The sequence below is a fragment of the Nansenia antarctica genome (genome assembly GCF_963989245.1).
Source record: "Nansenia antarctica genome assembly, chromosome: 2".
In the NCBI taxonomy this organism is placed as follows: domain Eukaryota; kingdom Metazoa; phylum Chordata; class Actinopteri; order Argentiniformes; family Microstomatidae; genus Nansenia; species Nansenia antarctica.
Window position 1 is genome coordinate 27691881 of NC_137675.1, and position 14239 is coordinate 27706119.

Below are 14239 nucleotides of genomic sequence, written 5' to 3' on the forward strand. Positions count from 1 at the left end.
CTGATATTGAAGTATAAAATCCAAGTGGGTGTGGAATAAAGTTGATGCTCAATGGAAAGTTGAATCACGACAATTTATTCAGATGGATCCGGGCTCATACAAAGGTGTGTGTGTGTGTGTGTGTGTGTGTGTGTGTGTGTGTGTGTGTGTGTGTGTGTTGCACACATCAGTGGACACCAGAGGCGGATTTAGGATTGTAGGAGATCCGGGGCTTAGCCCAGAGGGAGAATATAATGTCGAAAAAAATTTGCTTTTTTTTTGGGCCGAAAACTCCATGTTTACTAGCTGTAACATTAACGTTACATCATTCTTTTTCACTTGTTACTCAGTCAACCAGAGTGCAGATATCAAAGACTATCAGCCTGTTATTCACTTTATTTGTACAAGTATTATCCTTTGTTTGATTTCTTACCATGTACCGTAACAGTACCTTGCTATGTTTCATTTTCATTATAACATAACGTTATGTTATGATAGCCAGCTAGCATTAGCAAACCGGAAAAGTAGTGTCAGTGAGTCAGTCACCTTTCTAATAAGATTCACAAACCTGAAACATCATCTATGTCATCACTGCTGGTGATGTCATTGTTGTCAGCTGCTGAAACTGCTGCTGCAACAGTTCTTGGCGCTTGTTTTGTTGAAAACAACTTTGGGATATCCATTCTTACAATTTTGCAAGTCAGGCACTGATTGAGATCACTTCTTCTTCAGGGCAGGGCAGGCTACGCAGTACGCAGGCTAATGTCGCGCAGCTGCTGCCTCTCTGTTGGACTCCGGTACTGCACGTTACTCACGAGAGTTTTTTTTTTTTTTTTTTTTTTTGGGGGGGGAAAAGTAAAACATTCGGGGCTTTTCAGAAAACATCCGGGGCTTGAGCCCAAGTAGCCACCCCCTAGCGCCGCCCCTGGTGGACACGAATAGAATGAGCAAAGACTAAAGCGGGGTACACACATAAGGATTTTCAAAATCTTAACCGATTTCTTATCTGAGACAGACCCCACACATGAAGATATAAAATCTTGGATTGAACAGCCTTGATCGTATTGTGTGTGGTGTGCGCCGATTTTCCCATTTCAGCACCCCACAGACATAAAGATTATCATTACAACAGACTCCAGACCAGGGTCGGAGTGGGACTCATTTTCAGCTCTGGAGTTTCATGCCTCAGACCGGCCCACTTTAGTTCACAACCGATTACAGTATATTAAAATCATGTAATTACAACCTTGGTATTTGAGTCTGTAATAGCGGACTCACTGTTCTCTACAGTCTTCTCTACATTTACAGGATGCTATGTCATGTGTTACGCTTGCCTGGCTCTTGACAAGGTAACAAAAAGGGAGACCACACATGGTTAACAATAATAAGAGATTTATTAAAGAAAATAATGTTGAATGGAACTAATGAATAACGAAAATGGTAACGACAACCAAAAACGGCTGCTGGTCGACAAGGAAGAGAGCGAGTCCATCAATCTGACCCACTCTTAAAGTTCCTGGGACAATTAGGATAATAACCCACACCTGTGCCCCTCTGGAACAAAGAGAGAAGGTCGACAGGACAACAGATGTAATAGCGCCCACTATAGGTCCAAGTGTGGATCGTCACATCCCCCCCCTTAAAACAGAGGCCTACTAAAAAGGTCTCTGCAAATTCTGTTGCCAGATTACAGCATAATTTAGAAACTAGATTTAATCAAAAATACAACTAATAACAATAATTTATGCCAATATTACCAACCGGCACAAAGAAAACGGTGATCTCCGCCACACATCCTAAACATCAAATCCCAACCTCCCCTACAACCTGCCCACCCTCCAGCAATTCCTGGTACCAGGAAAAGCTCTATTTAAGGAGGGAGGAGCAAGGGAAAGAGAGATTTAAGACAAGAGTCTTAGACCGGCAGCATGGATTCACCCAGACCCTCCGGAGCACGTGACAACGCATCGGCGATAACATTATCCACGCCTCGTATGTGCCTAATAGTGATGTTGTATGGCTGTAACAACGTCCACCTCATAAGGCGCTGGCTCGGACTCTGCAAAGAATGCAAAAAGGTCAGGGGGTTATGATCTGAACAAACGACCACTAGATGGGACCCCCCACACACATAAACATCAAAGTGCTGCAGAGCCCAAACCAGTGCCAAACAGAACCCAAACAGTACCCAAACAGTACTCAGACAGTACTCAAACAGAACCCAAACAGTACCCAAACAGTACCCAGACAGTACCCAGACAGTACCCAGACAGTACTCAAACAAAACCCAAACAGTACCCAGACAGTACTCAAACAGAACCCCTAAATCAGCCAACGTCTCAGAATTCTTGAGCCGAGGACGCAAAACACCATCTCCAGGCCCACTCACATCCTCCTCCCACCCTGCTGCCACCACAGGAGTGGATGGAGATGGAGACACCTCATTCACTGTGGTCAACACAACCGGCTTCTCCTCCAAGACCGTATCTACTCCGGCCCTAGGTGAACGAGAATAATAACATTTTAATACGTTTATGTGACAAAGTTGTGTAGACTTTCTACGGTTAGGAGTATCGATCAAATAATTATGTTCGGACACCTGTCGTACAACAGAGTAGGGACCAGTACATTTTGCCTGGAAAACTGGGTCACTCACAGAACAATCATTATGAGGAAGCCATTTACGAACCAACACATCCTCCAAGAGAAAATAACCACTTGCAGAGCTCTCCAGCTCATCCTTAGGCTGAATCCCACTGAGCAGCAGCTTCAGCTCAGGGTCCTCCTGTTGTGCTAAAATCAACTCACTCCGAGACAAAGGCGGCGGCAGATCAGGAAACTGAAAAACAGAATTGTCAGGAGTGATCTTATCAGGCTCTTTACCATCATCAATTTTAGGGTCCATGCAACTCATAGCACGAGTCATGGCGCAGGCAGTAAAAACCTCAGGAAACTCCTTCACACTAAGGTCGGGTCCTGTTGGCCATGTAAACCCAGAACTAACAACCAGAGGTGGGGGCACATCACTCCACACTCTTCCTCCAGCCAGGTTATTTCCTAAAATGACTGCCACACCCACCACAGGCAGAGAGGGTCGAACACCAATGGTTACTACCCCCTGGACCAGATCAGAGTAAAGCTCAATTTCATGCAAGGGGACAGACAAAGTCTGCATCCCCATCCCTCTAATCAAAACGCTGGTCCCCACACTTGACTCCTGAGAGAATGTCAAAACCGATTCCAATATAAAAGATTCTGAAGCCCCCGTATCACGAAGTATCTGGACAGGCACTTTCTGTGGGCTACCCACCAGAGAAACGAAACCTGTAGTAATAAACGGGCCAAAATCAGGATCCTCCTCGCTAATCTGTATGGAGGCAGAGCCCTGTAGTGCCACCGCCAACTCAGTAGCCGCAGGTGGGCTGGATACTGAGGATGCCATCACCCCTGGTTTAAAGGGAGACCCCTCGGCAACCCCAGACACTCTTGCTCCTGTCCCACCAGCATGCGCTGCAAGAGCCGACGGTCTAACAGAGCCCCCCTTCCCACTGTAGGTTCTCTTTCCTTTTAGGACAGGACACTCCTGTTTCCAGTGACCCTTCCCAAGGCAATAATTGCATGTCGAGTTAGGATCTACTCTACTCTAACCGCCATGCTCCGACCTTGAAAAGGGGACAGAATAACCAGGACCTCCGTTAGGGAATTTAGCGCGATTTACCACTAGGTTAGACACGTTCGGATTATGTCTACGGCTCCCATCGCTACGAAAACGATGGTCACCAAACTGACTCTTATGAGTCAGTACAAATTCATCTGCCAACACCGCGGCTTGATCTGCTGTTTTCACCTTGTGTTCATTAACGTAAGTGGCAATGCGATCAGGGACAATGGTTTTAAACTGTTCCAAAATAATCAAATTTGACAGATCCTCCAGAGTATTCACCTCTACCGCCACGCACCAACGATTGAAATGGCTGGTTAGTTCTCTTACAACCTCAACATGAGTTTATTTATCATGTTTCTTCCATTGTCTAAACCGCTGTCTGTAAGCTTCAGGAACAAGTTCATATGCCTTAAGGATAGCGGCCTTAACTGTATCATACTCTTTCCTCTCTCCACCATTAAGAGCAATATAAGCTTCCTGAGCTCGGCCAATAAGCACACTCTGTAGTAAGTGCGTTCTGAAGTAGACCAGTCCCTATCGTCGGCAACACTCTCAAACAGTGAAAAGAATATATCAGGATCTTTTTCATTAAACTTTGGCAACAGTCTAACCATGGCAGACAAATTATCCCTCTTAGAATTACTCAAATCGCCACCTCCAACGTCAGATAACTTTCCCTCAGCAATCAACTTAAGGCGCTCCCGTTCATGAGCCAATTTTTCAAACTCCAATTCCCTGTCCCTAGCACGCTCTCGCATCTGAAATTCACGCTCTCGCGTCTGCTCTTGCATCTGAAATTCACGCTCTCGCGTCTGAGATTCCATCTGTAATGCTAACAATTCTCTCTGTTGATCAAATGTTAACTCAGTGGACCCAGATGCAACCCCAACGGATATTTTAGGGACAGACAATTTACCCTTTAGTATGCCCCTATTAATTAATGTATTCTGTAAAGCCTCTACTACGTCCTGTTTCTTTGCTCGGCCTTTCACCACCTCAAGCTTAACCTCATAATGTTCAACAACCTTCCACAGTTGTTCCTTTGTTAACTGTAACAACCCATCGACCGACGGAGCTGCCACAAACTCCTCAAAAACATCCATAACTCAATATAATAAAATAACCAATATAAATCAACCCTAACAAACGGGAATCTCCTCTCCCATTACAAACTCCTCCTATAAACTACTCCCATATCAGCCATAATCTTCAGCCCATTTAAAGCGAGTAACTGTGCACACATACAAAACAGAAAAGTAACTAACATACTTCGTAAGAGCTGCCCCGCATCTAACTCAGTAATAACTAACTAACCACTCAGCTAGTCTTCAGTGCGTTCACATGCAACTCTTCCACCCGGCAAATGCCTGTTGGCGCCCCCGCGTTCAACACACCAAAAATAACAAACGAAAACAATAAACAAGCGTTAAGCGCTTCTACTCCTAGCACGGGGGTTCACGTATAGCTCTGATGGTGTCTAAACCACCCGCCCTACCTATCCTTCTCTGCTTTGCATAGAACCAGTGGCGGACTGGCCATCGGGCAAGCCTGGCAAATGCCAGGAGGGCCGCGAGACTCTGGGCCGCTCAGAATGTATTATATAAAAAATAAATGAATAACATATTTGTAATTTTGTCTCTGGTGATTTTCATTGAAAATAACTTATTTCAGCAGACCGCGGCCCAAAACATTTTATATCGGCCCGGGTCGTGCGTGCAGTTCTGCGCGTATGCCCAGGGCCTAACGAATTTTCTTATGATCAACTCGTTGCTACGCAAAGCTAGATAACTCGAGTAGAAGAAGAAGAATAGAATATAAGAACGAAATCTGTTTGCGAAGCAAGCAGGTCCCAGCAACACTCCTCAACTAGCACTAGGACTAACATTAAACTTGTGGTAGAGGGAGACGACGAGGGAGAGAATGATTGACAGGGTTGTAGAGAAAAACAAACTACTTAGTAGTCTGCTAACTACATGAAGGCAGAGCTGCCAAGTCTCACGCAATCGCCGTGAGACTCACGCATTTCAACCAGTTCTCACGCTCTCACGCCGCATCTCTATTTCTCACGGCGAGAAATAACAATTGTTTTACGGGACTTTTATTTTTGAAATTCCTTGAAAGAAAGCTACCGGACATGAGTTTCGTGGCATCTTTCTGCACGCGCATTAACTTGAGTCTGCAATCGAAGCGGCAGGCGAGCGCTGATGGAAGAACCTGCGTTCACGCGAGCTGCAAGAACGTAGCAAGCAGTGTTGCCAGATTGGGCTACTTTTGGTACTGGATGGGTGGATTCGGCAGCTTTTAGACCGGTTGGGCTGGACATTGTCAATTCCGTCTGGCAACCGTGGTAGCAAAATATGTGCATACATTACAACATCGTATCTGGTAGCCTACTGGACTGGGTTGCACCAATATGGCGTAAGTCATTACTAAATGTAGGCATTTATTTAGTAGTTACTAAACCCCTAGTTGTTACTAGCTAGTTTCAAACTAGTTGTTTACTAATTTCGGTTGCACCACGCAAATCTTTTGCCAATCTTAGCTAGTAAATACTCAGTTTTGGTAACAGTTTTTTGTTTCTCTACTGTAACATAACCAGGTACATTAATAATAATTATTATTATTAATAATGACAATTTACAATACAAATACAACAATTGGGGGTCCCTCAAAAAAAATGTGGGCGCCCACCAAGCCCTCATTCTGACCCAGGAAAAACCCTGGTATGTACTGTATAACATGATAACCATCTATGAGCAATCCACTGTATATAAGATGATGACCACGGGTCTTTCTGCTGCTGACCAAGGGGCTGAGTCCTGTTGATGGGGCCAATTTTTCTTTTAGAGTCTGTAGGCTACTGTATTTGTTTATTAAGATTTCATAAATATGATATATTGTCAGATTTTTTAAATTGTTTTATAAAATGTTAATTATTTTCATTTCTTGTGCTGGTTTATTATGAACAACATGTAAAATTGCAGGAAACTAGCACAAATAATTGGGTGGGAGAAAGGGGCCGCCGCTGCCAAAACGTGCACAGTTTTGGGTCGCTCCACTGCCAAAAAATCTCACTCCAAACTTTTGGTGAAACTTGGCAGCCCTGTGAAGGTAAGACACATTTATTACACTGTGGCTGTGCAGTGCTCTTTTTCTGCTTTGGTGAAGCTAAATGTAATGTGCACTGTGGCTGGTGTATTGTTTAGGCTCATACATGTGATGGTTCATGTAACTGTACCTTTTTTTTGCTAACGTTATTGTATTCCGTGTCAGAGCAGCTTCTCTTAGCTACACCGAGTCTATATTAACGTAAGCTATTAGGCTTAACTGGACCTCAAGGTCCTTTTGGCTAAGATAGATGCCACAGTTCAGGTTAAGTCAGTCACTGTGGATTGTTGTCGGCACTCTGAATTCATCAGCGATTGTAGTGTGTGTCAGTGTGTGTTACGTGTTCCAAATGTCTACATTGGATTCTAGTCAGTCTGGTTATCTCAAGCTTTATATGTTAACAATCCGTGTTGCGTGTTGGGTTTGGAAATAGGGCTGTTGTGTCGCAAATGCCAGGGCTGTTTTTTTTTATCCCAGTCCGCCCCTGGTGTCAAAGTATTTTACTTTCAACCAGGTATCTGATTCTGATCACCTGTAGTCACTTACTTAATCATAGGAACTAGTTAACCCAATTCTTGTTGCACTGAAGCAGGTGGTTGATTGACTGTGTCCCCTTGTCTAAATGTAAGGGGTATCCTATGGTTGTCTAGTGGTGATGTTAGGATTGACTATGTGTACCCTTGTCTAAATGTAAGGGGTATGGTTTGTGGACGGTGGGGGGGGCGTGCGGGGGATATCCCTTATTTTCGGGAAAATATCCCTTATTTTCAAATCCCAATGTTGACAGGTATGCCATCATAATTATGATTTTTAAGTGAAAATTCAACAAACATGTGGTCTGCGTTGGTCCAATGGTTTAGCACCATAGCCTACACTGCACACATACCATGTCGGCATGGGTGCGAATCTGGCCATTGCCCTGCCGACATACTCTCTCTTCTTCTTTCTTTACTATCTCTATCCAATAAGAATATAAGACTGGGTCAGCCCCACTCCAAAAAATAACCTTTAAAAACAGAAATTCAACAATCTGGTGCAAGCAACGAGATGAGAAGAAAGGTAAAGAGCTCAGGCCAGGGCACTCCAAATTGTCTGAACAAAATGTACAGGCTAACATGTTGGCTAATGCAGAGTAGGCCTATGGCAGCTTAACAAATTCGAGGGTGAACAATTAGTTTGAACATTTTGTACATATCATTAGATATGTAATCTAATGAGAACTCCACATGCATACAGACATGTACTGTGGATGTGTGGACATAAGGTTGGACCCCTTTTTAAAGAGAAAACGTACAAAACGTACAAATCTAACTCACAAAGGACATTTCTACAGGTCCGTGTGCACGTGTCTCAATTCTGCTCAAGTGGGGACGCGCGCATGTTGACGCAGGGCTCAGCAACATTTTACTCAGTTATAGGTTTTTCTTGAAAGTATCCGTTCTCTCAACTGTCAATTAGTAACTCAAGTCAACAGTTGTCAATGCCCCTTTTGTATCTGACACTTATGTCACAGTCTCCACCTGCCCTCTGAGCTGTGTATAAATACTGCCGTTTCCAAGTGGAATATTATATCTTGCATCTTCGCTGAGTGGAAGTAAGTGAACCTGAGATCTTAAACAGATCCCAGCAATACATTGACTTACTACACATTGATTGAAATGTCCTTCACTAGAATTTACAGGAGAGGAGGAAATATCATGGCTTTTTAATGTGTTTTTTGTTTCAGGTTGCTGAAGAAGGATGCTGCGCTTAACTATGACCTCCGGAGCCGTGCTCCTCCTCCTGCTGATACAGTCCATCGCTGCACAAGATGAGAGCTCAGGTAAATAGTTGAATGTCTTATTAGCTCCCAAAAACGATGTTTTTTAACATGGTGCGAAAGCTCTGATAAGTGTTTACTATGTGTTTGTTTAGAAATAACTGGTTGTTTACATGAAAGTGGAGCGAAACATGTCACTCAATAAGAGAGCAGTGTTTGAATTGTGTTGACGGTTAAGACGATTTGGAAAGAGATGCTACAATGGCTTTGCGACTTTGACTGTATTATTATTTATTTATTTTGAAAGCTCTTGTTTTTGGCCTAGATGGTCAATGTATAGTTCATCCACCAGGCCACCACTACCCCATGCACGATGTACGCTTATACTCCATCTCTCTCATATTAGGTGATCATCCCACACCTGACACCTGGTCCTCGGTATTCAGGTGTGGTGGGTACAACAAGTACTGTCCGTCCGGGCAGGACTGCCTCACCATCAACGGCACGAAGCAATGCGTCGACCCCTGCGGCTACTACACCGTCCTCGACGACCCCAAACGATCGGTGACCTTCAAACTCATCTCCGGTGAAACCCTCAACGACCGCCCCAAAGACTGGGAGGGCTGGTATCGCCTGCGTCTGCACGGCTTGAGCGCCCAGATGCCCGAGACCTGTGTGGCAGAGTCCATGTGCGGGACGCACTACCCGATATGGCTCAACAACCGTCATCCCACCCCCGCCGAAGGGGTGGTACGGTCCAAGGCCTGCACGCACAAGTGGACCTGCTGTCGGGATATGGAGTATGTCCACGTCAAAGCCTGCCCTGGTCACTTCTACATCTACAAGCTTGCGGATGTAACCTATACTGATTCTGCGTACTGCGCCGGTACGGTACAACAGTAAAAATAAATAAATCTGTGTTTCAATTATTCAGTTGGCTTGGATTGTATTCGTCTGCAATCTACTGTATCATTCTACTGTATCATTCTGCTGTATCATTCTACTGTATCATTCTACTGTATCATTCTACTGCATGTTATCTTTCAGCCATGTCAGAAGTCCCTACAACAGCAGTGACAACCACCACCCCTGAACCTACAACCACAACCACCACCCCTGAACCTACAACCACAACCACCACCCCTGAACCTACAACCACAACCACCACCCCTGAACCTACAACCACAACCACCACCCCCGAACCTACAACCACAACCACCACCCCCGAACCTACAACCACAACCACCACGCCTGAACCTACAACCACAACCACCACCCCTGAACCCACAACCACAACCACCACCCCCGAACCTACAACCACAACCACCACCCCTGAACCTACAACCACAGAACCGCGTCATCCAATCCAGGACGCAGAGTTGGTGTGTGGGCGGAGCCTCCTACAGGTGGGTCTCAACAGGGCTCACCTGGAGGCCTTGGGACTGAACGCCTCCTCTGCTCACCTGGTCGACCGCCGCTGCACCACCCTCGAGGAACGCAACGGCACCGTGTGGTACCCCGCGGAGCGCCGGGAGGGCGACTGTGGAAACACACTGAAGGTGAGAGACTAACACTCTTGTTGTCATAGCAACATAGTTCTACGATTCCCACTGCTGCAGCTACATGTTTCTAGCTATTATAATATAATAATAATAATAATAATAATAACTTTTTATTTGTATAAGCACTTTTCCTGCAAACGTTGCAGCAAAGTGCTCCAATCATTATATAATCATACTTTTATTATTTAGTCATTTAAAGGCAATATTAAAAAGATGGGGTTTTTGTCTTGACTTGAACATATTTGCTGAGGTTTTATCCCTAATGTAAACTGGCAGTGCATTCCACAATCTGGGTGCATAAAATGAGAATGCAGCCTCACCAAATCTCTTCTTTTGTACAGAGAAAACCTGGGACCTGAGAGCTCTATTGGGCTGATATGCTAGCAAAATGTCTTTCAGATATTCTGGTGCTGTAGATAATAAATAAAAACACACATAATAATACTGTATTTTTCTAGTATGCCCATGCTGACTTTCTCTGCTCACTGAAAGCTGGCTCTCTCTCTTCTGAACTTTCCTTTCTTGTTCTTTTTGTGGCTCGTCAGACAAACAGATCCCACGCCATCTTCTCCAACAATCTGTTCGTCTACCCCTTGACTGTGCCGACTGGTTCTCTACCAAGGCCAGTGAGAGTCCCCTTCTCCTGCATCTATCCCATGGACACACAAACCAGCCTGGACCTGCCAATCAATCCCTTGTTGTGAGTGGAGGCGCTATGGTGTACAATATGATAAACACTAACAATTATCTGACTTAAAACATGTATGATAAAGATTAATGATGAAGTCATACATGATTGCAGGACATTGTAGACGCATAGAAGCATAACTAATAGAACATTGTGCATTGGCACAACATTTAGCAAGAATGACATTTTGTAAAACAATCTTGATGTTAAGGATGAAAACAGTGTTTATTTCTTACCTTACTTTGTTTACCGTACCTTACTTTATTATGTTAATTTGTTTATCTTCTGGTCATTCACGGTCATAACACATTATATACACAAGTGATTAAGTCATTATTAAAAAGTCAGTAAAGATTGACTGAGATTATTGAGCAGCCTGTCTTTTTTATGGCTATTCACGATTGGTTCCGCCATTTTAACAGAGGAGGGGAAGGAACTGGCATCATAAACACTGGCTCTCAGGCCAGAGCGTCCATGTTTTTGTACCACAACGCCAACTACACAGGGCCTTACCCAGCGGGCCCAGTCACCCTGCCAGTGGGCGCCACCCTGCACGTGGGCGTGTCTGTCGAGGAGACAGAGACGTTCGTGGTCATTCTGGACGACTGCTACGCCACTCACTCCCCCAACCGTGACGACCGCATGCGGTACTACCTCCTTCAGAACAGGTATGGACCACCTTACTGTCTGTCTGTATGGTGTTTACTTTAGCTTCTGTGTGCTTTTGAAGTTGAACAATGTGTGTTGGCAAAGTGCATTTTTGTTTTATTACGTATTTTTGGGTGTTGTTTACTAGTAGTACATGTTTACTTACACATGGAGAGGATTGAGAAGGTTTACCTTATATTTCTTACTTGAACTTCCTTATCTCTCAATTATTTTTTTTCAGATGTCCTAGTGACGGTCGTCAGGTGAGGGTGGATGAGAGTGGTTCATCCCTCCAGGCACATTTCTCTGCTCTGCTGTTCCTGTTCCAGGGGAACTACCAGGACGTCTTCCTGCACTGCAGCCTGAGCCTGTGTGACCAGAGGAGCTCCTCCTGCTCTCCAGTGAGTCCTGCACTCCACCTCCTCAGTCTCTCTGACTCTCTCTGGTCTCTCTGACTCTCTCTGGTCTCTCTGACTCTCTCTGGTCTCTCTGACTCTCTCTGGTCTCTCTGATTCTCTCTGACTCTCTCTGGTCTCTCTGACTCTCTCTGGTCTCTCTGACTCTCTCTGGTCTCTCTGACTCTCTCTGGTCTCTCTGATTCTCTCTGACTCTCTCTGGTCTCTCTGACTCACTCTGGTCTCTCTGACTCTCTCTGGTCTCTCTGACTCTCTCTGGTCTCTCTGACTCTCTCTGGTCTCTCTGACTCTCTCTGGTCTCTCTGGTCTCTCTGACTCTCTCTGGTCTCTCTGGTCTCTCTGACTCTCTCTGGTCTCTCTGGTCTCTCTGACTCTCTCTGACTCTCTGGTCTCTCTGACTCTCTCTGGTCTCTCTGACTCTCTCTGGTCTCTCTGGTCTCTCTGACTCTCTCTGGTCTCTCTGACCAGCTCTGCTCTCTCCAACTCTGGTCTCTCTGACTCTCTCTGCTCTCTCCAACTCTAGTCTCTCTGACTCTCTCTGGTCTTTTATACTAATAGCCAACTACGCCACCTGCTGGAAGGCAACATAAAACATCGCTGCATCTTTCTCTGCACATTATCAAATCAACTATACAATGATTGAGTGACCTCTCGTCTTCATTGGTCAATCTTTGCCTTCTCTTCTCAGATGTGCAACAGAAGGAAATCCCGCTCGGTGTCCAGATCTGTGCCCCTCCAGCCCCTCACCATCGGACCAATCACCTGTGAGCATTTGTGGACATGTGGAGCTGTCTGTCAATCACGTTTATCATGTCAGTGATAATAACTTTATGGAAACTGAGTCTGTTTGTTTCTCTTTCGATTTCACAGGGACTCAGAGTTTGGAGTAAGCCTTGAGACGGGCCAACATGCCATCCCGCGTGCTTCCCCTCATCACAACTTCCCCACCTGAGATTATAGATCTGGATCTGGTAGATTATTAGCTAGTAATAAACACTGGGGTTATTGGATTGCAGGAAAACTAAATCTAAGACCACACTATCATACATATACATATAATATATATCGTTATTATATGTATCATAGGAGTCCCTTTACCCCCAAACCCCGGTTATCTCCTTGTCATTCCCAGACTGGTTATAACTGACCTGCGGCTTGCAGCCAAAAACACGATATGAGCTGGAATGACGTGTGGATGAAAATAATCCTTTCTTCCTAATGAATTTGGTTGGGTATCAAAGTCCAAAATTCAGTGAATGAAGACAAGTACAAATCCAATAACAATGATTCATAATAAGTTTTAACACAAGCTTGCAGGACTTACAAGGGTGTCTCTCTCCAAGAGATAACCAGAGACAGGAAAGGAATGACATGCAATAGGTTTAACATTGTATTACCAGTAGGTATGCTGCACATGTTTTCACAATGAATTTATTTGTAGTATTGTAGTTTTTCTATGGGATATTTCTTGGGTCATTGCTGTTCTGTGTGAATGTTGTGATTTTATGGTGACAATAAAGAGAGATTCAAATGTAACTTGTAATCAGGTTCATCATTCTCATGGTCTGTATCTGACCTCAAATAATTGGTCCACACAATGATGTGTAATGGCCCCAGAATAAATATAAGATGCAAACTATAACAATGTCTCATAAAAACTCATGAGCCATGTTTGAACCATGCACTGATCACACACTCCCTAATTGGTTGATCTTAATATGATTTGTCTGATTGGTTCATATGCGCCAAGGAAAGGTATAGAGTTTAGGGTATTGTCCTTTTGTGGGGGTCCTGCCATCTTGCGTATTGTTGTGTGGCGCCATTTTCTCTGACTCTCTGTCTCCGGTGAAAGAATATAAACAATAAAGAACAACTTGTACTTTGGAATTATTTATCTTGGCTGTTTCCGTTGCATCAGCAACAGTATTTACTCCCTGGAGCTGACCGATTGAGAGTTCAAAGGGTTAGTCCTCAAAGTTCAGGTCTGTCTCCCTGCTGGTTAAGCCTTGAGGGGTCAGAGTTCACACGGACCACTGCAGGAAGCAGGTCGAAGGTCGAACACCATCACTAGTAGTGACTGACACCCATACCCACACCGTCAAGCATGCCCTCTCGGAGAACGTGTTTCCCATTTTCACTGTCCATTGCACCAGTGAAAGTAACTGAGAATAAAAAAATAAAAAATAAACATGAGAGGGTGGGAGATTTTTTATAACACAAGATGCAGTTAATGAAAGCAAGCTGCTTTGTTAATGTTGCATTAGGTTGTTAATGTTGTATAATATAAGGGTTTCAAGGATCATCATCAAGGATCAAGTCATATATGTTTCACTGTATTTTTATATCGATGTGACTTTGTAATTGTTGTGATTATCAAATGAATTAAACAAGTGTGTTGGCAGCGACTGTTTCCTC

At 44.3% G+C, this 14239-nt stretch overlaps 1 protein-coding gene across 1 annotated transcript; it reads left to right on the forward strand.

Moving 5' to 3' along the window:
- Positions 1-8506: 8506 nt before the first annotated feature.
- On the forward strand, positions 8507-12714 carry LOC308150053 (uromodulin-like; the record flags this gene model as incomplete). The annotated part of the gene is made up of 8 exons (XM_080522922.1): positions 8507-8573; positions 8917-9365; positions 9881-10069; positions 10618-10772; positions 11183-11428; positions 11650-11809; positions 12513-12588; positions 12695-12714. The coding sequence occupies 8 exons, from the start codon at positions 8507-8509 to the stop codon at positions 12712-12714; spliced, it is 1362 nt and encodes a 453-aa protein (XP_080379048.1).
- Positions 12715-14239: the final 1525 nt, after the last annotated feature.